General features: G+C 54.0%; 2 protein-coding genes across 6 annotated transcripts in view; both read right to left on the bottom strand.

Annotated features, from left to right (window-relative positions):
- Positions 1-1320: 1320 nt before the first annotated feature.
- Positions 1321-3248, bottom strand: APOA1 (apolipoprotein A1). The gene is made up of 3 exons (XM_031039282.2): positions 3142-3248; positions 2788-2941; positions 1321-2077 (listed from the first exon to the last, which is right to left on the bottom strand). Exons 1-3 carry the CDS (start codon positions 3182-3184, stop codon positions 1474-1476), a joined length of 801 nt encoding a protein of 266 aa, XP_030895142.1. The 5' UTR covers positions 3185-3248; the 3' UTR covers positions 1321-1473.
- Positions 3249-8341: 5093 nt separating this feature from the next.
- Positions 8342-27908, bottom strand: part of SIK3 (SIK family kinase 3) — a 245508-nt gene continuing 225941 nt past the window's right edge. For 3 of the 5 annotated variants that reach the window (XM_081799398.1, XM_081799399.1, XM_081799403.1), the window contains 10 exons: positions 27696-27846; positions 26814-26939; positions 26460-26545; positions 25870-25979; positions 24553-24892; positions 23055-23917; positions 13342-13505; positions 12306-12438; positions 11178-11348; positions 8342-10484 (listed from right to left, as the gene is read on the bottom strand). In XM_081799398.1, the coding sequence (XP_081655524.1) occupies positions 11191-11348; positions 12306-12438; positions 13342-13505; positions 23055-23917; positions 24553-24892; positions 25870-25979; positions 26460-26545; positions 26814-26939; positions 27696-27846 (2131 nt within the window). In that variant the 3' untranslated portion in view covers positions 8342-10484; positions 11178-11190. The remainder of the gene's footprint in view (positions 10485-11177; positions 11349-12305; positions 12439-13341; positions 13506-23054; positions 23918-24552; positions 24893-25869; positions 25980-26459; positions 26546-26813; positions 26940-27695; positions 27847-27908) is intronic. The other 2 variants (XM_081799400.1, XM_081799401.1) reach the window with 1 other exon arrangement.

Raw genomic sequence — 27908 nt, 5'->3', positions numbered from 1 at the left:
ACATCTAGTCCCACTTGGAGACATCTGCTCTCTCTTTGGAAATCCACCTGGGCTTCTCTTCTGGCCCAACTGGGCCAGGGATCCCAGTATCCACACCTGGACAGTGTTCTCACCCAAATCTCGCCTTGACACCCATTGCAGCTCCGGATGGTTAGGAACGACAAACTTTATCCAAGAGTTTTTAAGACACACTGGTGTTTGGGGGAGGGGCAGGGCGCCAAAGGCCCTGTTGGGGGAACATGCTCCATCAGTTCACTGCCCAGATCTCTGATCTGTGAAGCCATGTGCATGCACACGGGGGTGCGTGTACCTGAGTGTGGAGAGGGGCCGGCTGTGGACCGGGGTGTATGCTTGAGAATGGGCATGTCTGTGTGCACAGCCGTGTGAACTTGAGTGCCTGGCCACACGCTTTTTAAAAAAAAGACCCAGGATGGGTCTGGAAGGGGCAACTCAGCCCATCCTGCTCTTCAGCCTTGCTTGGCGAGTGACTTCAAGCTTCAGCTTTCTCCTCTGAGCCGTGGATGTGGTGGCTGTCTGGCCAGGATTTGGGGAAGGATGCAGTGGGATGATGGATATGAATGCATCTTGGAAATAAAAATGGGCTGGTTACCTGTAAGAGGTGGGGATTATTGTTCCGACTCAGGCTTGGAGCCCCAGGGGTGGGATGGCTGGCTGACAGCTGTGAAGGAGGAAACATCGGCCTTTTCTGGAGAGGGCAGGACTGTGAGGAGTGGCATGCTGCCCTTGTAAAAAAAGAAAAGCGAAGCATCTGTTTCTTCATTTTTTGAATTACTAAAGGAGGAAGGAGCAAAGGCCAAGCTCTTCATGTGAACCTGCCCCCATCCTTCCAGCCCCAGGGGCTCCTTGAGGCCCACCCCAGCTGGTCCCAAGCCAGAGGGTTGCCAGAGACTCCTGGCCTGGCCTGCGGGGGCGGGGGGGGGGGACATATGGGGGGAAGAGAGCCCTGTTTCCTGACCGTCCTCAGACAGGGCTGCCGTTCTTATTTGAGCCTCTTGCAGGGCACTTAGCATGCATTGTCTGTCCCCTCGCCTGATCCTCTCTTATTCCTTTCTGTTTGGGCCTCCTTGGGAAGGGGGCTCCACACACTACCTCCCTCCTAGCAGCCGGGCCTCGCAAGTCCCCGACCCTGAATGAAGGCCCTCAGGGCCCCAGGTTCCGACTGATGGGCTCCGGCTGCAAAATCGGCAGGGAAGTCCCTGTCCTCCGGCCACAGGCCCTGGTGCCCGCCCCCGGGGCTGCCCCAGGGATGTCCCTCCTCCGCCCGCACCCACTCCCATCCTCCCAAAGAAGAATTTACAGTTTTCGGAGCCCATTTTATTGTTTAAAAATCATAACTGAAGCTTCAAAACACACGCAGCCCAACACAGACATCCCGCTTTGGAAACGTTTATTCTAAGAACCCGATGCACGGAAAGGGGAGCCCCGGGAGGGGTCCCTCGGGTCCGGGGCGCGTCACTGGGAGTTCAGCTTCTTGGTGGCCTCATCGACGGCGGCCAGGAGGCTGACCCTGAAGTTCTCCAGCACGGGCAGCAGGCCCTGGCGGAGGTCCTCGAGCGCGGGCTTGGCCTTCTCTCTGAGCGCGCTCAGGTGCTCGCTGGCCTTGGCGCGGTACTCGGTCAGGGCCGCGCCGCCGCCCTCCTTGAGCGCCTGCAGCCGGGCGGCCAGGCGCTCACGCAGCTGCTCGCCGTAGGGGGCCAGCTGCGCGCGCAGCGCGTCCACGTGGGTGCGCGCGCGGTCCCGCAGCTCCTCGCCCAGCGGGCTCAGCTTCTCCTGCAGCTCCTGCAGCTTCTGGCGCGCGCCCTCGCGCAGCTCCGCGCCCAGCGGCGCCACCTTCTGGCGGTACAGCTCCACCTCCTCGTGCCACTTACTCTGGAACTCGTCCAGGTAGGGCTGCACCTTCTTCTTCACCTCCTCCAGATCCTTGTTCATCTCCTGCCGCAGCACCTCCGTCTCCTTTTCCAGGTTATCCCAGAACTCTTGGGTGACCGGGCCGATCTGTTCGCGCAGCTTGGCCACTGTGCTGCTCAAGCTGTCCCAGTTGTCCAGGAGTTTCAGGCTGAAGGGGCGTGGAGGGGAGAGCGAGGGGCTCAGGGGTGGCCTCCCCGGCACCCCGGACAGCCCCGGAGCTGCGGGCCTGGCGCCCCGGCCCGTCCGCGGTGAGGCCCGAGCAGCACCTGTCCCTGCTGGGCATCAACCCGAGGGGCCGGCGCCCGGCCTCGCTTTCCCCACACCTCTCCTCCCGCAGGACAGCCTCCCGCGCACACACCACCGCTGGGTCCCACGGTTCGGATGGACTGAGGAGCTAGGAGAGACAGAGCTGGGTTGGGTGCCCCGTCTTGTCTGTCCCCAAAGCTGGGCCTCAAGGACCTCGTCACTATACTTGGAGTCCATCCTCCTCTCTGGAGACGGCCATCCCTGTTGCTGGCCAGGAGAGGAGGAGGGAGCTAAGAATCGGAAGGGGCTTTGTCGCACTCGCAAGCAGATGGTGGTGCTGTGACTGCTGACCCGGCAGCCCCTCGCTAGGGTGCTACAGATCTTATTCTCCCTAAAATGGGTTATGAGATGCTGGTTATTTGGGGGATCTCATTCCTGCTTGGGGATCCCATTCTGGATTTTTCCAGGCCTTCTATGGGGCCCAGGAAATAGCAGGTGGGGATTTGGCCAGTCTGGCTACATCTTCCCACAGGCCTCTCTGCCCAGCAGGACCGGCCACCCCTGCCCCTGTCCCCAGCCCCCCGGTGCCCCAGCCCCAGGTTGGGTCCATACTTCAGCTGTTTTCCCAAGGCGGAGGATTCAAACTGGGCCACATAGTCTCTGCCGCCGTCTTTGACTACGTCCACATACACGGTGGCTAAATCCTTCACTCGATCCCAAGGTGACTGGGGTTCATCTTGCTGCCAGAAATGCCGAGCCTGGCTCCCTGGAGGTGAGAGGAGAGACCCAGATCAGGCCAGCTCCGGACTGGGCTCAGAGCTGAAATGCCAGGCTTGGAGGCAGGGGCAAGGGGATGAGTGAGAAATCCTGTTCCCTGGGCTCAGGAGGGTGGCCCACAGGGGCTTAGGGAGAAGCCCCCCCCCTCCCCCCGCCAATGGTTGGCTTCCTAGGTTGGGGGGCACCTACCCGTGAGGAAGAGCACGGCCAAGGTCAGCACCACCGCTTTCATCCTGAAGGGACCTGGGTGACCTGGAGGACAAGAGGGTCCCGGCTGAGTGGGCCAGGCCTCTAGTGTGAGGAGCCCAATGCCCCCCCACTCATTTTAGCCAGGAGTGGAGGAGGCAGGGCACAGAGTGGGAAGGGGTCTCGGTACCCAGAGCCCCGGCATGGGGCAGAGACTAGAGCCTGGACCCCAGAGCCTGAGCCTCCGATGCCCAGAGCCGGGGAACAGGCAGCTGCACTTACCTCGAGGACTCCAGCAGTCTCTGAGCTGCCCACTCTCCCAGCCTATTTATGTCTCCAGGCAGGGGCTGGGCTGGGAGGCTGATAAGCCCAGCCCAGGCCTTGCTGCAGCTCCCTGGTCCTGGCCATGTGGAACTTAGAGTTCAAGGATCAGCTCTGTCCCCAGGGCCGGACAAATAGAATGGGCAAACAGGAAGCTGTGGGGGCTGCAGGGACAGGGATCAAGGGTTCAGGCGGGGGCCAGAGGGGGTGGGTGCAGGCTTGCAGGCCCTCAGGGTCGGGGTCATCTGCACCCATGGCTTCTCCTAGGGGAGATGTGTGCCCGCCATTGTCTGCCATGCGAGTGCAGCCGGAAGCAAGAGACACCGGCTGGCCAGGGATGGCTGGGACTCCTCCCCTCGGGAGATGTCCTCCCCCACCGTCCCCTTGCATTCCAGGTAGATCACTTTGCCCCCACCCTGGCCTTCCCCTCCAAAGGCAGCAGACGGTCTTCCACCCAACACCTTTTGTCCCAACAGGTCAGCAAACCTTTCTCCAGGCTCTCCCAGACCTCCCAAAGCCTTACGCTCACCCGAAGGGGACTGTGGGGCCAGGGAGTGGCCTGGCCAGAGTGGAGAGGACTTCGTGGCTCCCAGACTGAGACTTCCGGGACCTCTGACATTTCAAAACAAATTCTAAAAACCAACACGGAGTTGCCAGCTTTTGATTTTGTCATGTAAAAACGTTACCCACGGTGCTCGCTTCGGCAGCACATATACTAAAAACGTTACCCACGGTCTCCTCATCGCCCCCCAAACCCCACCCGTCTCCCGTGACAAGGACTTCACAAAAGAAAAGATCTTTTTTTAACGTCACGAAAGGGCATCATGTCAGAACAAAGGGCAGTCACTTAAGTGAATCCATGTATCTTTGCACTGTCGGTGTTTACATGTGGGCGTGCACAGTGAGAGTGGAGACCAGACTTTAGGGGTCCCCGGTGCGGGGGCGGGGGAAGGACCTCTGCAGAAGGAGGCCGCAGGAGACCTGGTTACTCACTTCATTTCGCCTCCCACTTGCAAAATCCTGAAGGAGGATCTCGGGCCAGTTAGGTCATCTCTCTGAGCCTCGGTTTCCTATCAGTAAAATGGAGACAACAATGGCCTGGGCTGTTGGAGGTCCTGGGGAGTCGTGTAAATAAGTGCAAAGTGCTGTGTGCTCAATGGTGTTTGCAGCGCCGCTCTGCAAGGGGTCTCCCGGAAGGCCCAGCACCTCCAGCCCCAGCTCCCTGATGGGCCCTGAGTCACAGAAGCTGTGGAGGCCCACAGAAGCCGAGAGGACTGTGAGATCAACTACTCCGGCCTCTCCCCTCCCTGCCATCTTACAGATGAGGAAACTGGAGGGTGGGGACCAAATTTGCCCTACGTCTCTGGTCTCTCAGCAAGTGAGAGGCAGGGCTAAACTTTGCACGCGGGGCTCTGGATGTATAGACCCAGGACAGCAATGTGCCCTTCACCGTCTACCCAGGAAACTCCCCACTGTCAGCCAGGTCCCAGAGCTGCCGGGCCCCGGGCCTCCGCCACTGTGGCCAGTCTCCTGTCCTTCACCACAGATAAGAAGGCTTGGGGCTGGACAGCCTTGAATCCCAGCTCTGCCCCTTGTTAGCTGTGTGGCCCTGGGCAAGTTATAGAACCTCTGCCCTCCTCAGTCCCTTATCTGCTGAATGAAGACAAGGACGGAAAACCCCATCCCTAGAGTCACGGCAGGGGTGGTGTGCACGGCAGGCAGACTAATACCCCTCCCCCCCAAAGATGTTCAGGTCCTAAGCCCTGGAACCCGTGACTTTGCAGATGTGATTATAAGGACCTTGAGATGGGTGGTTTTCCTGGATTATCCAGGTGGGCCCGATGTCAGCACAAGGGTCCCTAACTATACGAGAGGGAGGCAAGAGACGTGGTCAGAGGAGACAAGGGGACAGCAGCTCAGGTCAGAGCAATGTGTAGGGAGCCGTAAGCCAGGGGGTGTGGGCGGCCTCCAGAAGCAGGACGAGGTAGACACAGATGTTCTCCTGCGGCCTCCAGAAGAAAGGCAGCTCTGCTGACACCAGGATTTTAGCTTTGTATGACCAAGTATGACCTCTTGGGACTTTTGACCTCTATAACTGTCCTGAGGTAATAAATGTGTGTTGTTTTAAGCACTGCATTTGAACATCTGTGGCAAAACCGGAAGGTAGCTGGCACTCGGTAACTCCTCTGTGTCCCCGAATCCCAATTTCTGGCATTCTCCCCATTCTTGCTCCCAGTGAACACACTTGCCCTCTCAGACTGGAGCTAGGACCCCGACTTCTGGAAACAGATGTGGCAAGGACTCCTATTTTCTCTGTGTGGTCCTGACTTGCAGCTGCTGGGATTTGGGACGTCTGCTCCTGGACCAACCCAGCCACAGAGGTCCATGGGGCCCTGCAGAGAGGAAGCCGGTCTCCTTGAACAGTCTGCCTGGGCTGCCACTTAGCCAGCCCAGCTTTCTGCCTGTGGTGTAAAGAGCTGGGGAGGTGGGGGGTGGGGAGGCTGGTCCCCTCCTGGGGCCAAGAGAGGCTCCTTCCTTTCTGGGGGTAGAGCTCGCCCCAGCCAGCACACGGGGGGAGTCTCAGAAGCTTACTGGTTGGACTCCAAGCTACCCGCCATTGTTATACTTTGGTTTATTACTGAAACGATTATTACGGTTAAACCTAATTCCAACATCTGTGTAGTTCCTCAGTGGCCAAAGCATTTCCACGATCGTCCCTGGGAGGCCCGGCAGCCAGATATTTTCGCTGTTGTCCTGTGTATGAGAAGAGGCCGCTCAGGGCTGCCAAGAGCTGCCCGTGGCTTCCAGCCGTTAGCACTTGGTGCTATCAGGCCACCAGCAGCAAGGCCCCCGGTGCCCCTAGCCCGTGTGTTCCGAGCAGGGGCTTCTCAGTTTCCCAGCTCAGGGATCTGAAGGCATCGGGCCAGGGAGCGCTGTTGATAGCATCCTCACAAGCAGCAAGTCTTTTTCACTGTACTTGTTCACTAGTGTGTCTGTCTACTCCGTTTCGTTGTAAGATGTTTGCCTCCAACTAGCTCAAGCCCCTCATTACTAAGATTTTGGAGGGGAAGGAAGGCTTTGTGCATGTCACAATCAGCCCCGGGGGCCAGCCTGGGAGAGGCCTCGAGGGCCCACGGATTGCATTAGCTGCTTAGCAAAGGCCCACCAGTGTGGGCCCTTAGTCCCAGCACCCTTTTTCCTTGATCTTGGGACTCTCCAGAGTGACCGTTCCTGAAGAGGGTCACCAAGGGCCCGACCCTGCCCCCCCCCCCCGGACATATGCTGGAGAGCTGCTAGCTGATGCAGGAGTGGATTTTGCTCAGAATGATTAGCCACTCATTTCACAATTCCCGTCCCCATGTCATACTGGTCAGTCTACACCTGGGAGGACTCTGTCCCCTGCTACGCTTGGCACATAACAGACACTCAACAAATATTTGCTCGATGAATGACACTGGCACGGGAAAGGAACGGTCACCAGGACGGTAAAGGGGCATCTGAAGGAGCGGGCCTTGGGAGGAGCCCCAAGAGTGACTAACTCGTGAGGCTTTGGCCTTGTATCAGAGACCTCGCTCAGGACGTTTGAACGGAGAGACGGGAGACCTGGGGCTGGGACGGTTCAGACGGAGCAGCGGAAGGAGCCCCCACCCCCACGTTTCCTTTCCGGCAATTGTGTCGCAGCTCCTGGTGACAGAGCCCCAATTTAGGCCCTAGGGCAGGGCCCCGTAACCCGCCAAACGTGACTCTCTCCTGCCCTCCGGCTCAGGAGACCGAGGTGCAGGCCGCTCCTCCGAGGCCCGCAAAGCAGAGGCACATCAGCCCTCGGAGTGCTTGCCTCCGCGATCGGGGGAGGCGGGGGGACGGCACAAAGTCAGAAGGAAGGGTCTGGAAGGATCTGCGGCCATGGCTTCTACCCTCTAGCGCTCAGATCTCTGGCCTTCCTCCAGGAGGACAGCAGCCTCCTTCCCCTCGAAGCTCATCCCTCCTCTGGCCCAAAGGCGCCGGGGCTCATTTCACGGGGGTGGTACCGCTGCAGAGGTGGTCACGAGATGTGGAAGGCACCTTCGTGTGCCGCTGCGTGCTTCCAGAGACGCTCACTCAAGCCTTCCAGGGGTGTGTACACGCTCAGACGATTTCTAGGAGACCCTTCTGCGAAGGCTCTTTCTGTTCTAAACCGTCCCGCAGTGACCTTCTAGTCCACCATGGGTGCCGACGCTTTTCTAAGTTCCCTCTTCCCACTCTTCTTTCTACAAACCCAGTATTTCCAGCGTCAGTAATCTTTCTTCACAGGAGCACCTCAACCAGCTCGCTCTTAGCCAGGCCTGGGGCCATGCTGGAAATTCCACCCTGCCCTCTGGAGTCCTGGTGGGAAAAAAGAGGAAAGCTAGAAATGTTCCGTCCCAACACTTATTTGGCAACCCCATCACTGGGCTGATTGGGGTCACTTCGCCAAGGCCCCAGGTCTTTGAGGACCTCCTTCCACTCCTTGAAAAGTACCCTCCCAAGGAGTCTGTTCTCCTTCTGACTCAGTACACTCAAAGGCTCCCTTCTGAGGGGGCAGAGTCCAAGCTGGGTGATTGGGGACACAGTGTGGGCCGAGTTCAGGCTTCTAGAGAATGCTCCTTGACAAGGTGGAGTGAGATAATGGATTGCTCAAAGCTCCACCCTATGCTTAGTAGGCCTCTTCAGCCTCCACCCTCCACCCACCTGGATGCTTCTCCCAGCTAGACTCTGAACCACAAGGCAAACAGTATATCAACATAAGATCGTAATCAGGTTTTTATTTTCACAAACCCCTACTGTCCAACCCAGGTATTAAGTTGTAAGTTTGTAAGTTGCCCACCAGGGGGAAAAAAAAAGACTAGAAGTCTTAATGCCACAATTTGGGTCTGGAGATCTTTTTAATCCATTTTTAGTTCAACATAAATGAGAAAGAAAAAATACTTCTGACATTTTCAAAGAGCAGAAATAGGAAATTATATTCATATACATTCAACATATACGGCGCAGATCGGTTACTACGATACAAAGCAATGATCTTTTACAAGTGTAGTTCGCAAGATGGCACGGTTAACGGGCTCACTGGCTCTCACCGGGGGGTCACTGGCAGGGGGCAGCCTGTTCTTCCATCCGCACAGTACCATGTAAACAGAACAGGCTGAGCGCGGGAGCGAGGGGGCGGGGGGGGGGTGGGGCGGCTGGGAGCTGGAACAAGCCCAGAGAAGTCACCGTAGCTGTTCGGGCCTTCGGGGTCGCCTCCTTCTGGTGGGAGCTGGAGGCCTCACCAAGCGGAGGGGAGATTGGGGACCATGGAAACGTGGACAGATCCCGAGAAGGGCTCTCGCATTGCAGAAATCCACTCGCAGGACCTCAGGTCCAGGAGCTGAGCTGCCAGAATCCGTGAGGACAAGCTGCATGGGAATCCTGTCAGCAACATCAGGACGGCCATGCTGGACACCCGCTTTCTTCTGTGCAAATTCAGGGTGAAAAACTAGGAGCGGACGGGGGACCCTTCACTCTGCTTTCCCAGGAAAAAGGATCAAGAGTCAGAATATTGAACATCTCCTTCTTGCTCTGACGATCAGAAGGAGACGGACCAGATGCTGTCAGCCCCCAGCCGGCAGAGAAGACTTTGGTTTCTAACAGTGAAGAAACACAAAGAGAGCGGCCGACGATTGCGGTTGCGTGCGCACTGTTTCCCGGGGGTGGGGGGTGGGGGGTGGGGGCGGGGGGCCATGACACCTGTCACTGGCACAGGTAAGAGCTGCTCACAAGTACAGCGTCTACATAAAATACTTGGAACAGAAGGTGCAAGTCACAATTCAAATAGAACAGAATCTGGTTAAACATTTCTCTTTTAAACAAAAACTCCTTTTGTTTTTATTTATTAATAATAATAACAATAATAATAACAATAATATCAACATTTACCCAAAACAATTCCTACATGATCAAGAATTAAAACAGGCGCTGAGGATGCCCGGGGAGGAGGAGAAGGTTAGGAGGGAGGCAGGGCCCACGACAACCTCCGGTTCTTCCTGCCTGTGTCAAAGAGGCGGACGGGGAAAAGCGTGTGCGTGTATGTGTGTGTCTGAAGAACCACCCGTGTACAGCACAATATAAAGAGAGAATGACAGGTGACAAGCACCGTGTACCACTGCTGGGTGTTCAGTCTGTGGGTAGGACCCGCAGGATGATAAAAGCAACCAACTTTCCAGGTTGTAAGAGGGGAGCTGAGTTATACACCAAAGAGAACGCTCCCACTGAGACGTTCTGACTGGCAACCGCTCAAGGCCAGGCCACCCTCGGCCTCCATGCGAACGGTCTGATGCGATTTTGGCCAGGCCAGACACGTTTTTCATGGGATCCCAGCAGTAAAGACCTTCCCAGCTTCCCTCCAGGCTTGGGGGTTCTTTTTGTTTGTTTCTTGCTCTCTTTCTGGTCTCCAAGTGCCAGGGGCCGTCACCCCTTCTTCTCTCCCTTTCCCTAACCACTAAGATTCCAGACTTGTTGTCTGTTAGTATTTGCCCCTGTGGATCAGCAATGCGAAGGCATGGAGGCTGCTCTGGGGGTGGAGGCAGGGGAGGGACGTGGCTCTGGGTCTCTGGCCTTGGAAGTTTTAACTGCTTTGTTCCTCTGTCTCAACAAAGGAAAGAAAGGGGAAAAAAGAGAGGGAGAAACAAAGAAGAAAAGAGAGAAAATCACCTCCAAAAGAATACATACAAAAAAAAAAAAAAAAGAAATCAAACCAAAACCAAACCAAACCGCCAACTCAAATATACCAAATACACGTCCACAAAGGGTGGCAAACATGGATATCCTGTTTATTTCCTTGGTGACTTGGTCATACAAGTATACATGGCAAAACCCCCTCAGAACCCAAAAGAACCGCACACTGATGAACCAGTGTGAGGTAAGGGGCCACGACATTCTGGGTGGACAGAAACACAATGGCAATTTGGCGCAATGCTGCTAGATACTGTTGGTTTAAAGTCAACCTTCTCATCCCCGCGCTGTACACAAACCTGCAATGGAGCAGACACAGAGGATTAGTGTGCAGCAAAAGGCTCGCACGTTCACTTGAACACTTTCACAACATGCAACCGGCTCACTTGACCTCAGGTATTTCAAGAGGGTTGCCACGCTGAGGCCCGAAGACGGGTTGGCCAGATGGCTTAACGTTCATTCACAGGCTTCTGTCAGAGTTTTCAAAGAGAAGCCACGCTATACCTCCTGTGTCTTCAGGCATGACTCCTGTTTTCTACCACTGGCCTCTGCTCGTTCCCCTGCCTGCAATAGTCTTCCACTTGCAGCACAGCCTTGGAAACTACAGCCGGACACGTTTTCTCGCTGGGTTTCCTGCTTCGGGACTGAGGTCAAGGACTGTCTTCTCCTTATTACGGCGGCCAGAGGTCCCCTGTCCTCCGAAGCCCCAGCTCACTTCCTGTTTCTATGTTTCCACGGCACCCTCAACGTGTGTCTTTGCCCCGTAATAAACCAAGGGACTATGGCCAGCATGCATTCTGTATGCGCCCTACCCGCTCCCCGGAACAGCTGCACAGCTTCGTCTGACAGGACAGGAAGAGGCGAAGACCAAGGGGTTGGGGGTAGTGGTGCCGTCAAGTTCGCGGGCTACGCCGCACAAAAGGAAGCCCCGGACAGATCAGGCGCTGGCACTGGGCCCAAGGGCTGGGTCGGCCCTGGCGGGCGATACTCACTCTCCGTTTGCTGTTACACGCCTGCCTGTTCCATGCTGAAGGGGACCTCGGGGTGCTTGTAGGTGAGCAGGATGTCTGTAATGCACGTGGATGGGTAGCAAGAGGAGTTTAAATGCTGGCTGCCATCAGTCAGGTCTGGGTGCTCGTGACCGACTAGACTCTCCCTGCATTCTGCAAGACCAGAAAGAACACGTGAGATTTGCAGGGAGCCGGGGGGTGGAGGTGGGAGGTGGGCAAGGGGGAGAGAGGAGGAAGAGAAATCGGAGCCCCCTGGAGCTGGACTCCCAGGCCTGAATTCTAGCTCACAGCGGGCCCTCCGTGTGGTCAGTGGCTGTGGGCTGAGCCAGGATTCTTCCCGTAGTCTCGCCGGGTTCCACTTTGCCCCGTTCCTTTACTATCTCCCACCTCAGGCACTGTCAACCCCTGTAGTGTGGAAGCAGACAGAACTGCTCCTGCAGGAAGATTTACCTCTTGAAGGGAGCTGGTAATCCTACCGCTAGTAGGCTCAGGCGATGTTCTAAGCACTTTAAACCCACTGAGCCAATTAAGGCTCACAGCACCATCTAAAATCTAGGCTCTATGGTTTCTGCCACTTTATGGGAGGGTCCTCCCAGGCCAATTTGGCTGGCCACATCGTCTGGCCACGATCAGAGGCCGGTGGTAGAAAACAGGTACACTGACCAGCCTGGCTGGAGTCATGCCACTTCACCTCAGAAAGGTGAAGTGCCTCGTCCGTGGAGCCTGTAAAGGGCAAACTGAGGATTTCTTGCAGACCTGTCCATTCCAAAGAGCCTATGCTTTGTATCTGTTATGATACCCTCCCTTTACTGGTGCCAAGGAGAGGGAGACACAGTCCCTTACAACACAATGCCCTCTAATGAGAACTAGAAAAATAGTTATTAAAGCAGTATCTTATCGAAGCATTACAAAGACAGATGTGATACCCCTGCACTCAACCAGAAGATACTTTGTGCGCTCATTCTCGATGCAGAGAAGTGGGAAGGGCTTTGGGTCCAGACCCCTTGGGGAAGCTCTGGCTTCCCATCTTCCCGTGAACCCTTTCTACAGAAGAGGAGAAGAGTCACTAGTGAAGAGGGGGAGGGGCGCCCCATGCATAAGGCCCCTTACCCTCATTTTCCCCATCTTGAAACTGCTGGCTCCCCATGAGCGAGGACTGACTGAGAACCGCGTCCGACATCCGGGCAGAACTGAGTGCTTTCCCAGCCACGAGACTCATTCCCGGTAAGTTATCCAGCTGCACCTGCAGAAAACAATTAGGAAAAGAAGTCAGGATACCAGAGAACGTGCCACTCTCGGGTGACCCCCAAAGACAGCGGTTCCCTCGAATAGAGCGCAGGCAAAGGGCAGCCTCAGGCACCCCTCCCAGGCTGGACCACCCAGACTCCCTTCCTCCGCGGTGCCATCCAAACGGGGAGGCTGAAGGGGTGACAGCGCAGGAAGCTGCCTCACCTTCCCCCGTGGGGTGGGAGTGGGTGGGGGAGGACACGGCAAACCTCAGCTGGTGGTCACATGCCCTTGGCAATGGCATGGCCTTCCAAAACCAGGTTTCTGACCTATCCCCAGTGCCCGAGGACTTGGTCTTAGGACAGCGCTCCACATCAGCCCCGTCCTGCACAGAGCCACCAGTCCCAAGTGGCTACCGAGCACTTGTAAGTGTGACTAGTGTGCCTGAAGAACTAAATTTTTTTCAATTTTATTTCATTTTAAATACACGTAAATCTGGCGGGCCACCTGTGGCTAGCTGCTACTGTATTAGACAGTGCTGCCCTAGGAAAGCAAAGGTTTCCGGAGCTAGATTAGTTCCCTTTATCTGAATAAGTTCAGTGGAGCTGTCAGAAAACTAACCAAGAGCCTAGGGGTTCATCTGCTTGGGCTGGAGCTTAGATCGTTTGGGGAGAAGTTCAAGAACTCAGCCCAGAAGGAACAGAGAGCAACTACTCTTGATTCCTCAGTCTAAAGTTGGGAGCGCAGATTCGACTAGTCTGTGAGGCTGATTCAAAGACATGCTTGCATAGTTCCCAGAGGTGCTGGACTCTGGCTGAGAAAAACAGAAGGGCAGATGTGACCCCCCACTGCTAAGTTCTGTTGTCAAGGTGGGACTGGTAGGATCCCACTTCTGAGAAGCTGGAGGGGGCCAACATACATAAGCATCATCACTGTTCTGGATCGTGTGGTGTCTCTGGAGGGTCCGGGGCCTGTGGTGCTCACTGACAGAGGGGCGTGTTGGGTACCCAAGTCCATTGTGATCAGGTAGCTCCATTACTTCTCCTGGAGAACTTCTATCCATGCAGCTCCCTATGACAGACTCTGAGGAGACAGAGCAAAAGAGGGTCAGCAGATCTCGAGCTTCTCCCAACATGTCAACTCCCATCAAAGAAATGTCTTGCCAGAGGCAACGAGCAATGGTGAGGACCACATGGGCACGATCTGCAATTCCTCAGCCGGCTAGTGATGGTGCTTAGAGGAGCCTGGACCCGGGTGCCAACCCCAAGTCCTATGGCAGCTATGAGCCTCTTTATGGAGGGATCATAAACCCTCCCGAGAAAAATTCCATACAATGGCAGTTGGCTGGATCACATTGAACCTTTTCTTTTTCCTTCATTCCTCTGTCGATTTGACAGTGCTGTGTTTCCCAAACCTACATGCACATAAGAATCTTCCTTGGAGCTTGCAGGAACCTCTATCCCGGGAGAATGGCCTCTATTCCATGGACACCTTCTCTCTCCTTCCCTGGCTTCCACCTCAGTGCACCAGCCCGGGCCCCTCTTCCACGTTTTGAACTGCTGTCCCCAGCTGCTTCCATGGCTCCTCCACAGTTTATATTTCTACCTTGCCCTCCTCTCTCTCCTCACACTTACTTTGGTAATATCACCTATTTTCATGGCTTCAACTATATTGCCTCTAGGTAAAGAATTACTGAAATGCTCTTTTAATAAGCTCCACATCTGTAATTCCAACTATTTACTAGCTACCTTTCCTTGGAGAGCTAACCGACATCTAACACTTAACCATGCCCAGCTCCAAACTCATCAACACCTCCCACCCCCGGTCCTCTTTCAGACGTAAGTCTTATCTCGGTGCCTATTTTCCTAATCTTCCTGATGTGAGCTCATGGGTCCCCCACTGACTCCTTCCTCCTGGTTCCACATCACCTCAAGCCTAACGAATCTACCGCTGCAATGTTGGTCACTTGAGTCCCTCCCTTGCCAATCTCACTGCTTCCTCCTCTTGCCTGGGTTACTAACCCTCCCTCCTCACCATCCCCGGACCGCCACTCTACAAAGATCCATCTTTTCACAGAGTAGCCCACTTTTCACAGCGCTGTCCCAGCCCACTTTCCAGGGAGTACCTCACACTCCTTCTCCCCTACATGCTACCCTCTAGTCAAATGGGAGCACTTGATTCTTCCCCACCCACTCAGGATCCCAAGCAGGTAGCCTCCCTGCTCTCTCTCCCTGGAAATGCTTGCTTCTCCTTCCGTTCCAGCCAATCCAAATCAACTCATCCTCCTAGGTCCGTCTCAAATGTTAACATCTTGATGAAACTTTCCCTTTCAAACAGAAAAAGATTTTTGCTTCAAGTGCCAGAAAACTTTATAAAACTTCATTACTCTAACATTATTCCTGACACCATCTTCAACTGTGTATTTGCTTTAGCTGTTCATATTAGCCTGTTCTCTGAGAACAAGAATTGTATCTTATGCATGTCTGTGAGCCCTCAGTGTTCCAGAACACTGTCTACCCCCAGTAGGTATGTAATACTTAGCTCTTTAACGGATATTAATAAATGCTCTCTTTATTTGGGTTGGTGTCCTGTCAGAGTCATGTACCCTGCAGACTGGATTTTGGAGCAAAGAGAGTTTGAGAGGACTGAATACTTCCTCTTGACCAAGGTGGTCAAGAAGAATACCAGGGCCACACCTAAGTTGACAGGACCCTCCCGGTAGCACTTTTGGCTCCAGTCCTTAAGAGCCTGGCACTCGAACATACGTTTTGTTTGCTTGCTTGATTTTTTTCAGTCAAAGCTCCTTGGCAACCACTGGGCTTATCTTCTGATGAACTCTACCTTGGCGAGACCAGGTTTTTAAAAAGTTGTCAATAATGCTCACCATGCCATTCCAATGTTTATTTGAATAATGAAAGTAAAATGTACCGCGTGAGTGTTGGGTAAAGGGTTTCAGGTCTCCATATTCAAAAGGTCTCCTACAACAATCGAGGTCAGGCCTGGCTCGGGGGCTGAGGGAGGACGGGCTGGGAGGGGAGCCGACTGACATGCATGTGGCTGGTAATGCAGCATATTCTGGAGAACGAGAGGAGGAGGGAGGCTTCCCAGCTGCCAAAGGTGCAGGAAGGCAAGTGAGAAATCTTTTGGAAGTTCTCTGAGCGAAGAGGTCAAAGAAACAGCCAGAAGCCAGTTCTTTTGCTAGTGAAAGCTCAAAGCCAGAAGAGAGGGGACGAGCAAGGAAAGCCTCCGCCGGGCCTCGCCGTGTGGGCCAGTCCTCACTCATCTGAGCCCGGCTGCCTGGGGCCCCTCCGCGGGCACAGCTCTGGCGCTCGGCCCACGACCACCGAAAGCCGCAGGCAGGGTGCAGTGTGGCCCGGGCTCTGCGGTCTGCCCTGCCGGGAAGCGACACAAACAGCAGCAGCTTGCTTCTTCGAGGTATTTCCTAGTGCCTATCTTCTCCTCCCTGCGGCTCACACCATCCGCTCACCTCCCTGGGGTTCTTTCCTGCTGGACGCCAACCTCATCCGCTGCACCTGCCTGCTCTGCCCAGCACGACACGAGAGCTCCCCCGTGTAGAGAGTTCCTCAAACATGAGGCGACAGCAAAGCTTCCGAAATGTACAGGATCCCGATCTTGATAGTGAGCTCCTTCCAACCTCTTCGAGAGTTTATAGTCACCTTTCCCTCTCTTCTCTTGAACTTCTTTTTATTCCTGAGAATGGCGTTTCCCCGAACCCAAACACCCACCCTCGCCTGGGCCCTGCTGCCAGGAAGGCTGCGCTCTTCCTAGGCCTCATGGGGGGGGCAGCGATTGCTTGGGAAACCGTGCAGCGAGCCTTCCGGACTCCCCAGCCTAGAGCTCAGGAGCACAAGCTCTGGGGTCGGGGAGGCGTGGGCTTGAATCCCGGCTTCCCCAGGACTCCCGAGGAGTGGGACGTCGGGCAAGCCGCCGGGCCTCCCTGGGTCTCAGTGTGTCGGTAAAGCGGGACTCACCCCACAGGTCCCAAAGCGCTCGGTGCACTGTGAGAGCTCAGCCGAGACTGGGGTCACTTATTACACTCATTCCGGAGGTGGTGGTTCTGAGGGCACAGGGCATACTGAGCCAGCTGGCAGACACAAACAGGAAACCCTGCTTCCAGAATTGTGGGGACAATTTGTCCATATATACGGGAACAAAGGAGTTACAGACACTTCAACTTTCAGAGATTGGTTTAGGAGATTGGTTGAATTTCCTCTGGTTTAGGAGAGACAAATGCAAGTTAAAAACCAGATGAAAACAGATTAACAGGAGTCAGGCGACAAAGCTTCCGTATAATGCACAGGCCAAAGCGCCGGCAGGACTGGCACCTTCGGCTTGGCAGACAGGCGTGCGCGGTGCAGAATGGGATGCCCGGAGGCCTGCCGGGAAGAAGGTAAGCCCGGGAATCAGAACACTCGACGTCGGGGTCCAGCTCCATCCCCGACAGTGCACGAGCCTGGCTCCCACTCGTAATCTCAGCGATTTCCCTGTATCTGAAAAATGAGGGTTGTTGGCGGGCTCCAAAGACACCACAGGTGAAAAGCTCTTGAACAAGCTGTGAGGGATTACACGAGTCAAGTGTCCTTTTTAATAAGAATGCTGCGTCCTGAGTCTCCAGTCCTTTGTGACACGCCACAGAGACCTGCCGACCCGTGGGAGGGGTGTGCGGGGGGGGGGGGGGGCAGGTCAGGCGACTGACCTACTGACCGAGGGACAGGAAATCCAAGCTCCAGGCTGTGGTCCCTTCTGCCTCATGAGCAGCTAGAGGAACGGTGACGCTCACCGAAGGCGACAGAAATAACGGGGGAGAGAGGACGTCCGAGAGCAGCGTTCTCGGGTACTGACCAAAGTCAGGCGGAGAGAGTGCGGGGGCGGCCATGCGATCACGCGGGGGGCACATCCCCAGAGGGCCCCGTGCACGCTGCCCCCCTGCCCTGGGGACTCTGGGGGCGGCTTGCACAACTCTCTATTGAATCTGTCAATGTTGACTCGCCCTTACTCATTTACTGGGCTCTAAGAGAAAAGGAGAGCAGAAATGCCATGTGTGCCTATTCCTCCCAAAAGTTCTGAGGGGTGAACCCTCCTGTCCTGTCATTGTTTCACCCCTCTGTGAGGCCTGAGTCCACAAATATTGCTGAAGCTGATGAAGCTTGGGGGGGGCGGGTGGAGGATGTGGTTTCTTTGGGAGTTCAGTTGATAATCTCACTGTGTAAACCCATTATGTTGTTGTACTTATTTATTTGCAAAGTAAAAAAAAAAAAAAAAAAAAATCAAGTGTACCAACAGCACGGAAGGGAGATAAACCTTCTTTCTCGTTCCGGAGTGGCAGACAAGGGCGATCGCAGGCAGCATGGGGCATGGACAGTGCCGGGAGCTTGCCACACTCGAGACACGCTCTGGCATGTTGTGAGCTCGGCGCCCCGGCAGGGCCTGGCCCCGCACTGACTGGTAGCAGGTGGCCACAAAGGAAACAGGACTACAGCGGACTGTCACCACTGATCCCTGTTCCTCTAGCCTTACGAAATTTTAGGAGGATCTCACTAGCTCTATTCCTTAATAATTACACCTCTTCCAGCACTCATTCTTTAGCACTTCAGGCTAATGCTGTTTATGAGCTTGTCTTCCTTTCCCCAGCAGAGTGTAAGCCCCCTGAGGGCAGGTTCTTTGTCTTTCCATCCCTGCACTCCCCACAGCTCCTACAAGACCATCTTGTGCAACCCAGTCCTTCAGTAAACTGCTGAATTTGCTGTCATGGGAATAACAGGTGAAGGGTCTTGGGACTAGTGTGTCACCACACAGAGATGGAGGGGTCATTCAAGGACAGCGGGCATTCCTTTCTGGCCAAAGAGATAAACAAGCATGAGCCTCCCGCACTGGCCTGCAATGGGGGGGGGGGAGGGGGGAGAGGGGCCTAGCATTAGAACCCCTGTTGGCAAAAGTGACAGCCAATTATCTGGTGGCTCTTTGGTAGGGTAACACTATGAGCACGCAAGTTGGTTTTTTTTATTCTTATGTTAATCCCCTACATTACATCATTAGTTTTAGATGAAGTGTTCCATGATTCATTGTTTGCGCATAACACCCAGTGCTCCATGCAGAACGTGCCCTCCTCAATACCCATCACCAGGCTAACCCATCCCCCCACCCCCCTCCCCTCTAGAACCCTCAGTTTGTTTCTCAGAGTCCATAGTCTCTCAGGGCTCGTCTCCCCCTCCGAATTCCCCCCCTTCATTTTTCCCTTCCTACTACTTTCTTCTTTTCTTTTAACATAAAATGTATTATTTGTTTCAGAGGTACAGGTCTGTGATTAAAGAACAGAATCATGTCAGGTTAAAGCGGGAAAAGATGGTGGAGCCATGGTTTCTACCGTAAAAGGGATTGTAACATACATATATACAACCAGGGTGGCTGTGGAAAAGAAAGGAGTAACCGAGCTGAGAGCCTCAGGCATGGAGCAGAAGTACTGCAGACATGAATCCCATCCTCCTTCTCTTTGGGGGCATTTAGCTTAACGTCCCCCGTTACACAGATGAGGAAAGAGAGGAGACGTGATGTGCCAGGCCCACGGTCCTGGAGGAAGCTCGTGTCGTCTAAGGTAAGGACAATGGGACACCTCAGAGGAAGACGTCATTTTTTTTTTTTAAAGATTTTATTTATTTATTTGACGGAGAGAGAGACAGCGAGAGCAGGAACACAAGCAGGGGGAATGGGAGAGGGAGAAGCAGGCTTCTTGCCGAGCAGGGAGCCCGATGCGGGACTCGATCCCAGGACCCTGGGATCATGACCTGAGCCGAAGGCAGACGCTTAACGACTGAGCCACCCAGGCGCCCTGGAAGACGTCATTTTAAACACACAGATGTCCACGCCCGCAGGTGACTAGAACTCTTGAGCAGCATGGGGCTCCCCGAGGCCAGTCGTTTCCCTACTGCTTTATCTCACTATACCGGGTCATAAAATCACAGTAATCAACTTGTGGCTTTATTCATTAAAGACAATTGGAGATGGCTTCAAGAGTCACAGAATAGGAACAGATGTTAGAAGGAGACAAGACGAATAGTATTCAAGCAAGAAAAGGCATCCTCTGTGGCTAAGTTAAAGAGAAAGTTTAAAACTAAGGGTTGCTGGGGGATCCTGGATGGCTCAGTCGGTTGGGCATCTGCCTTCGGCTCGGGTCGTGATCCCGGGGTTCTGGGATCGAGCCCCGCATCGGGCTCCCTGCTCTGCGGGAGGCTGCTTCTCCCTCTGCCTGCCGCTCCCCCTGCTTGTGCTCTCTCTCTGTGTCAAATAAACAAATCTTTATAAAAAACAACAACAACAAAAAACTGAGGGTTGCTGGAGGGGAGAGGGGTGGGGGATGGGGTAACTGGGTGATGGACATTAAGGAGGGCACGTGATGTAATGAGCACTGGGTGTTACAGAAGACTGATGAATCACTGACCGCTACCTCTGAAACCAATAACATATGTTAATTGAAATTAAATAAAAATAAATAAATTTTTAAAAAGAGTAAGTTTAGAGTCAACTGGGTAGAAAGAAGGAAGAATCATCTCTACAATGTATTAGCAAGCAGGGCAGGAGCTAAGATTACAATTTCTAGAAAAGCTCGTTATCAAAGGTCAGGAAAAGAAGGTTCAAGAAGTAAAGGACTTTCGGAGGGGAAGGTACTGGCAAAGCCGGGAACCAGGCACAGGGTAGTCCTGAGCTAAAAGCTTTAGGGAGATACTTATTGCTTGATTCTTCCAGAGACCAGAAGAGATGTCTGGAGGGGATAAGGGTGGTGATGGTGGTGAACGGGACAAGGTAGGGAGAAGGGAGAGGGAGGACAGAAGTAATGAGAGTAACTCAGCCAGGAGAAGAAGAAGTAGGGGAGATCTGTCAAAAGAACCACAGAACCGTGAAGCTCTGGCCAGAAGGGAAGGCCTTAGGACTTCCTGTGGCACAAGGCAGCTGGATCTAGATCATACTCTGGATCTTTGAAAACCTCTGCCCACATAGAAACAATCTATAAAATGGGATTTAAGGCCAATTTAATTTTTACTGCTGCTGTGGACTTTGGTTCTATTAATTATCAGATACAATTCCTGTTTGCATTTAAGAGCTGTGCTCCCTTTATGGCTGCATCTAAAATAAGAACATGCTGCATACTCTTATAGAACATATAATTGTCTTAGACTTTAATAAATGAGCATTTTACAGTGGGGGGAAAAAAAAAAAAGGAAACCCCTGTCCTTAGCTTCTACTCCTTCCTTCATGTGCACTACACTTCAAACCCATCAAACCTGCTTGCTTTCCCCCCAGAACACCACCGAGGCACCCCGCCTGCTGGTCTTTCCCCTGGCTTCTCCCTTACAGCCAAATGGCCAATTCCTCTTCGTCCACCAAGACCCGACTCAAATGCGCTTCTTGCTGGAAACCTGTGCTATTCTTCTGACTGAGAACTCTCTCTCCCCCCTCTGGTGCCCCCGCAGCACCCGTACGAGCCGACTACAGTCTGCCTCACCGTAGGCACCAAGGAGACGAGCAAGCCTGCTGGGGGCGGGGGGGGTGTTCCTCGGACAATTATGGGACACAGGCGAATTCAAGCCCCCCAGCCTTTCTGTACATAGGAGTCACACAGGAGGGAAAACTGGGCAGAAATGAGAATTTTTGAAGAAAAACATTTCAAAAGGTGTTTCCATACATGGCATTCCAGGACGGGGCGGCGGGGGGAGCGGGGAGTGGACGCTGTTTGCTCTGGCTCTGCTCAGTCCTCACTGCCTTGCACACCTGGGACGTGCTTAGTCAGCATCTCCTGCAGGGAACGGGATAACTCCTGGGCTCACGTGCCACTTAACAGCTGCTGACCTTGGGGGCAAATTACTTAATCTGTGTCTCGTTTGTCTCACTGGTGAAATGGGGACAGGAAGAGTTAACTGCCTTATAGGGTTGCTGTGAGGATTAAATGAACTTGTATGTGAATAGCAGTGGGTGTCTGGCACATGGAAAGCCCTGGAGAGATGTTCACCATTCTCCTCCTTTTTACACCAACTACAATATGCTAATCTGGTGAAAAGCTTTCATTCACGCACGAAGCTTTTCCTCAGTATCCCTGATACTATCATCCTGCCTCTGCTGGAACACTCCCAGTGACAGAAAGCTCCCAGGCTGCTGAAGCAGCTTATTCTAGAAAGTTCTTACGAAGGTCTTCCACAGGAGTTGACATTTGCTGACACTTCTATCCTGATCTTGGTCCTGGCCCATAATACGGACTCCAAAAATTCTAATCCCTTGTTCCACGTGGTTATGATGGTTCTCCTTAGTTTCTTTTTTCCTCCCAAGCCTAAACATTGCCAGGTCTGTCAGCCATTCCACATATGACCTGGTTCTGAAATCTCCCACCATCCTACGCCCACCTACAAATACAGCAGCCACAGGCGAACACAGTCTGTCTGACTGGTGCAGGCCTCTGAGCCGAATGGCACCCATTTGCTCAAAAACCCAGGATTCTAAACTGTTTTAGGCAAGCACATGTCCCTCCCTGGCCGTGCATTACTAAGCACAACCGGAAAGCACCAAGTCTTCTTCATAAACTGATTCAGAGCAAGGCCTCTGTCCTGCTCTGTTCCATAGGACCTAACTCCCCAGGAGTTTGTGTGTTGACCTCAAAGGACAGGCCAGGAGATGCAGGTAGCTCCAAGAGGGGGAGGATGGAAGATATGCTCGGTTTCAAGACGGTTTATTTTCTGGATAGGCTCATTTTCTGTGATCTATGGTGATGGGATGGATGTCAGTGCAGCTTTTGCCTCGGATGAATGCTAGGATGACGATGGAAGAAGATTTTCGGAGTATAACTGACTGCTGGTAATCCTAATCTCCTTCAGGATGGAAATGAACGTACTCATGCATTATACAAAGTGATGCAGGAAAACACCGGGGATCCCTTATGACGCTGGGATATTCTGTACTTAGCTTGTTAATGAGAGGAGCAGAGTAATAATAATGCCTCACATTTCCATCATCCTTGCTGAGTAGCGTGTGCTTCTCTCAGCCTCACATGTGCGTGCGCGCACGCATTATGTGAAACACGGCACATACGTGCATGTTTTTATCTTCCCAAGTACTCTGCAAAGCATCATTATTCCTCCTGCCCATTTTTCACAGAGGAGAACTTAAGAACCTGGGGTTTAAGTGACAAGGTTACAGCATTCGTGATAGAGGCGAGTCTGGAATCGAGGGGCGTTTTTGACCCTTGGTCCAACACCATTTACACAAAGCCGTATTTCCTTAGCACTGGCTGATTTTGTTCTACTGCAGAAGTTAAAGTGGGCTATTTTGATGACAGGAAATTCTGGTTTCCAAGGAACCATGGTACGAATAGGAGAAATGGGAACTATCTTTACTGACTGGATTATGTAAGCGCTAATTTCCTATCGCTATCTTTTTATTTTGAAAGCAGTCCCCTTAAGGACCAGTACCCGTTCCCCACATCCTTCTCCCCCATAAGGTCCTGCAGGTCTTCTCAGGAATTCTTTTTCTCTTAGGAACACAGAGCCCTGACTGGAAAAAGACACCATCCCTGAGTTACGTGAATTCGGGCAGACTGGCCCGGGACGCTTACCCCGAAGGGGCTCTTACCTTGGCTGGACACCTTGTTTCTACTGAATGCAGCAGTTGACTGATGTCGGTAGGGATGCATCCCCAACTCCTGTGTGTGGCTCACAGTTCCCAGTAAAGACTCGGGGTCCCCGGGTCCACCAGTACTCAAGAGCAGGGGGCTGTCACGGCAACCTTTGGCCACTGTGTTTGAGCTCTTCCTGTCCGGGAAGCTGTCCTTGGCTGCCTCACAGGAGCACTCCTCTTCCATGCTCTCCGAGCGCAGGAGGGCCGGCTGCTGGGCGTACCCGTGCGCGGGGCTGGGGGGCGCGGCCTGCGACAGGCATTCCTGGGCCCTGATCTGTAGGAGATGCTGGGGGCTGGTGTGGTGGTGGTGATACGAGTCAGCATTCTGATACGGTAAAGCCTGGCGCTCTGTCAAGGTCTGTCCCCCGAGACCGGGAGCCAGGCTCCCCGCGTCCCCCTGGTTCATGTGCCGGAACAGGTCGTGGTAGTCCTGCTGCTGACGCTGCCTCTTCACGAGCTGCGCGAACTCCGCCGGGGGCAGCCGGATGTCCGAGTGGCCGCTGAGCGAGTGCCGGGGGGAGAGCAGTCCCTGGAGGATGTGCGGCACCTGCTGGTGTCTCGTATAGTCTGGCGGCGTGGGGGACAGCAGGGCCTGCTGCAGGGCCGACGCCGCATAGTGCGCTGGCTGCTGATGGGCGCTGGGAGGGAAGGTGGGGAATTGGTCAAGTGGAGGGACTTTCAGGGCTTGGGTTGGAGGGAACCCCACTCCTGTTGAAGGGCTGTAGCTGCTGGGGGAACCCCGGGACGGGTCCGAAAACAGATGGGGGTGTAAGTGCGCCTGGTCGTAGTTAGCAGGGGAGAACCGATTCCCGTTCGAGCTGCAGACACAAAAGGGAGTGAGTACCAGGCATCCGCGTGACAAGTGCGCTAGAGTCCCCTGGGGAACAGCTACTCCTCTTCCTCAGTAGGGAGCCCCCCCTCCCCGGGACAGGGAAGTGCGGTGTGACAGGGAAGATGGGGATGCACGCAGCATCCCGACTCGTCCTCGCATTCGCTTCTCCGGTCACCTCCAGGGGTCACGGGGCACCGTGTGGGGGGACAGCTCCAGCTCCAGCTTCAAGAGAGGGACTTGGCCTATTTTACAGCATCTCTGAGCTACTAAGAAGCACCAAGCTCTTAGAATAAAAGTGACAGAGGGAAAGAATCCTAAAAAAATAGACAAGGGGTCTGGCATTTTTAGAAATTCCTCTAATAGGCCATTTTCTTCTTTGGAGACAAATAGGAAGGTAGCTCTGTCATTTTCCTTCTCTGTCTCATTATTAGCACTTTGATCCTGGCTCAATAAACAGGGTTCAAGTTCATCCCACACCCACCCCCCTGATTTTGGAAAGGGTGAGACGAGCACAGCCCAGCCAGACTCACTCTCCTCCCCTTCTCCTCTCTCGCCCTGCTAAGGGGCTTCCTCCCTCCCGGATCACCTGGACAGACGGCCGGTGCCTGCCCACAGCCTTACCTGTGGGCCTCTGCGCTGTCGGCACTCAGCTGCTTGGACAAGGGGCGGTGCCCGTAGCTGAAGGTGGCCATCAGGCTGGTACGGTGCTGCATCTGAATCTGACTGGCACTGGGGCTGATGGAGAGGCCTCGCCCGGCAGAGCCTGCAGCTGTCCCTGGCATACTGCTGAGCATGTCAACGGGCTCCTGTACTTGGATGGTCACCTGCTGTGACTGCGGAGGCTGCTGGAGGCCCAGGCAGGTTAGGGCCACGCTGGGAGGAGGGGAGCAGTTCTCGGGCTGCTGCTGGAAGACTGCGCCTCGGGACGGTAAGCCTGGAAACTGGGAGGGCGAGGCGGCGCCTGGAGAGAGAGGAAACCCAGCGTGACCCGATGCCCGGGTCACCTGCCGGCTGGAAGCAGGAGGAAATGGCGAGGACACTCACACTGGACACCGTCTAGATCAGCGCTTCGCAAACGGCAGCGTGTGGAGAACTTGTTAAAACACAGACTTCTGGGTCCTACCCGCAGGATTCTGGGTGGGGCCCAGGTGGGGCCCCAAGAATTTGTATTTTCAGTAAGTGGCTCTGAAAGGTGGTCCTGGGGTATTCTTTGAGTAGCTCTGATCTAGGGCAGAGCTTAGCAAACTCAAACGGACATACGAATGGCCCAGGGATCTTGCTGAAATGCAGACTGTGATTCAGCATGTCTGGGGTGGGACCCGAGACTCTACTTTTCCTGCTGATACCGTTAGTCAGGGAACCCCACATGGAGGAGGAAGGGCCTAGAGGCCAATGCAGACTCTTCAGGGGCTCTAGATTGTGTGGCGTTACTTAAGAGATTACCAGTTTGGGGAATACTAAATCCTCAACTCACTGGTCTCTAAAGACCCATACCAATTCGGGTATACTCATCTCAACCTCCTCCCAAACACCCACAAGAGAGGACCCCACATGATGGAGAACCAACTAGAGGCATGACGGTAAGGGAGGTTCTGGTAGCAGCTTTTTTTATTTGGTAGGGTCGGCGGGGGTTTTATTGAAAATGATTGTAATAGTTACCCTTTATTGAGAACTATCATCTAAGTGTTTTTCATGTGTTTATTCATTAAATACTCTTATTATCCCTCTTTTACATTTGAAGAGGCTAAGGCACGCAGAAGTTAAGTAACTTACCTGCGGTGGCACAGCTAAGGTGTTGGTGGGACCAAGATTCAAACCAAGGCTGCCGGGCTCGATAGCCTATACCCTTAAATACTATTGCACACCTGCAACACTCAAGACTAGGACTCACTTTCTCCATGTGGCTTATCATGGTTCAGTCTAAACCTCCACACTCACCGTGAGACTGGATCATGGCACTGCTCATGGGGGGAGGACTATTACTGGGTGGTCTGAAGAGATGGTTGCTGGGGTGGTTGGGGGGTGGGCTTGAAGGCTGAATCCTTAACCTTAAAAAACAACAAAACCAGATAAATAAGTAAATTTCCTGAGGTGACAGGATAACCTTGACCTTACTCTCAGCCATACGCTACACATAACGTGTAAGAAACGATTTCTTCTTTAAGTTTTGATAAGGCTCCAGGCTAGAAAGACATATGTACATCCCCCACCACAGTGTACGCAGACCTATCCACATCTTAGTTTACCAGACTTCCCAGACAAAGAGAGGCAGAGGGCATGTGGGCCTGGGTCTTGGCCGGTATGCCTGTCAGATTACTTTGTCTGTGGGGCTAAGAAAAGGAAATAGCGTGGGACTGAATACAGTTAGGATTTCAGGGAGGCAGCTAACATTTAAACCGATCTCTCTGCTTTTCACAGAGGTTCTTCCAAGATGAATGCTGAAGTCAGTCAATCCCTCCCATAAGAGGCAGGCCAAGGACAGCAATTAGAGAGACAACGGCTGAGGCGTGAGACCAGTGATTCATTACCTCTGGAGCTGGTGGGTAAGAAGGGCTGGCTGATTTTCACATGCAGCCTGAAGAGGTGGAGAAGGCTGAGGAGGACAGATAGAATCCTAAACATATGGGGGAAAGGAGAAAAATAATTGTCAGCTTGAGGATCAATCAGAGCTATTCTCGGGAAGGGAAGAAACAGAAAGAACTATCTGTGACTGAAGTTTACGCTTTTGTGGTTTGTCCAAAAGTTTGATTACCTTTACTCAAACAAGTCAACCATAAACATAACTCCATTCTGCCCTGCGTGATCTCCTCCAGAATTCACAGGCAACTCAGCCTGAGAGCAAACTCCAAACAAGCTGGAGCGAGCAAAGAGTGAAGGCCTACTTGAATCTGCTGCTGGAGAATGTGGTGGTGCTGCTCCTGCTGGTAGAGCATATGCTGCTGCTGGGTCTTCTCCAGGGCTCGCTCATCAATGTGCCCCCCATACATCTTCTGCAGCTGCTCGCACTCCTGAAGGGAAAGCAGGGAATACAGATGGGGCGCAGCCGGGCCCACCCCACGCAGGGACGTCAGCAGATGCAGATCTGCCCCAAGGTCTCAGGGGCAGGAAGAGCCCCAAGAGAAGAGCAGTGTCCTTAATGAACAACCGACCCAGCTGTATAGAGGTATTCGTGTCCTAAATACGTTCACATTCCGTGCCGGGTGAACGAATGGAAGACACCAGGGGTGGCCCGTGGGCCAGTGGAAGTGTCCGGTGTGAAATCTGTGTGCAGAGCACCTGTCGCTTGAAGCCTGGTCATCGGGAAGGCAGAAAGGAAACTGGCCCTTAACGGAAGCCTGGAGGTACCCTTCCTTCCTCTGGGAGCCTCATCCCATACCCACTGCAGACCATGCCAGGTGGCAACAACGCCGAGCAGGCTCCAGCAAGACCCAGCGCCCATGACTCATGAGAGGAATGCCAAGGCTGCTTAGAAGCACCTTCCCTGGGGCTTCCCACCGAAACCCATGCCCAGGAATCCCTCTCTGAAAATTACAGAGACGGGAGGAAAATCCAGGCCCTTCGGGGGCGGGGGGAGGGGGGGGACGTGGGGGCTGTTTGAGCCTGGGGAAAGCCGTACGTACCAAGGAGTAGGGAAGGAGCGTTAGGAAGCTACACGGATCTGAACCTTGACGGGGACGGGGCGGCGATTTGCCCGCCCGCTCCTGCACGCGCTACCGTTCGGCGTGCCCGCGCTTCTCCGGAGGGGCTGCCGCCCCCGCCGTTACCTGCTGCAGCTGTCTGATGCTACTGCTGCTTGCCAGCTTCTCCAGGTGAGCTTTGAAGGCCTGGACGCTTGCGGCCCCGTCTGAGAACCGGCGCACGGGGGAGAAACGCTCCGTGGGGAGGTGCAGGCTGCTGGAGTCCTTGTAGGTGGAGCTGAATACATGGGAAGAGAAGGTTAGGGGCGAGGACTCAGCGGCTCGGACCAAATCACCCAG

Source organism: Leptonychotes weddellii, chromosome 11 (assembly GCF_054177405.1).
Source record: "Leptonychotes weddellii isolate Sample4059 chromosome 11, ASM5417740v2, whole genome shotgun sequence".
Taxonomy (NCBI): domain Eukaryota; kingdom Metazoa; phylum Chordata; class Mammalia; order Carnivora; family Phocidae; genus Leptonychotes; species Leptonychotes weddellii.
This window is presented reverse-complemented; position numbering and strand designations above follow the sequence as displayed.

Coding starts and splice junctions, on each gene's coding strand:
- APOA1 (XM_031039282.2), bottom strand. CDS start 3,184: ATGAAAGCGGTGGTGCTGACCTTGGCCGTGCTCTTCCTCACGG. Junction 2,942..3,141: donor GGCCGTGCTCTTCCTCACGG/GTAGGTGCCCCC, acceptor TCTCACCTCCAG/GGAGCCAGGCTCGGCATTTC. Junction 2,078..2,787: donor GCCTTGGGAAAACAGCTGAA/GTATGGACCCAA, acceptor ACGCCCCTTCAG/CCTGAAACTCCTGGACAACT.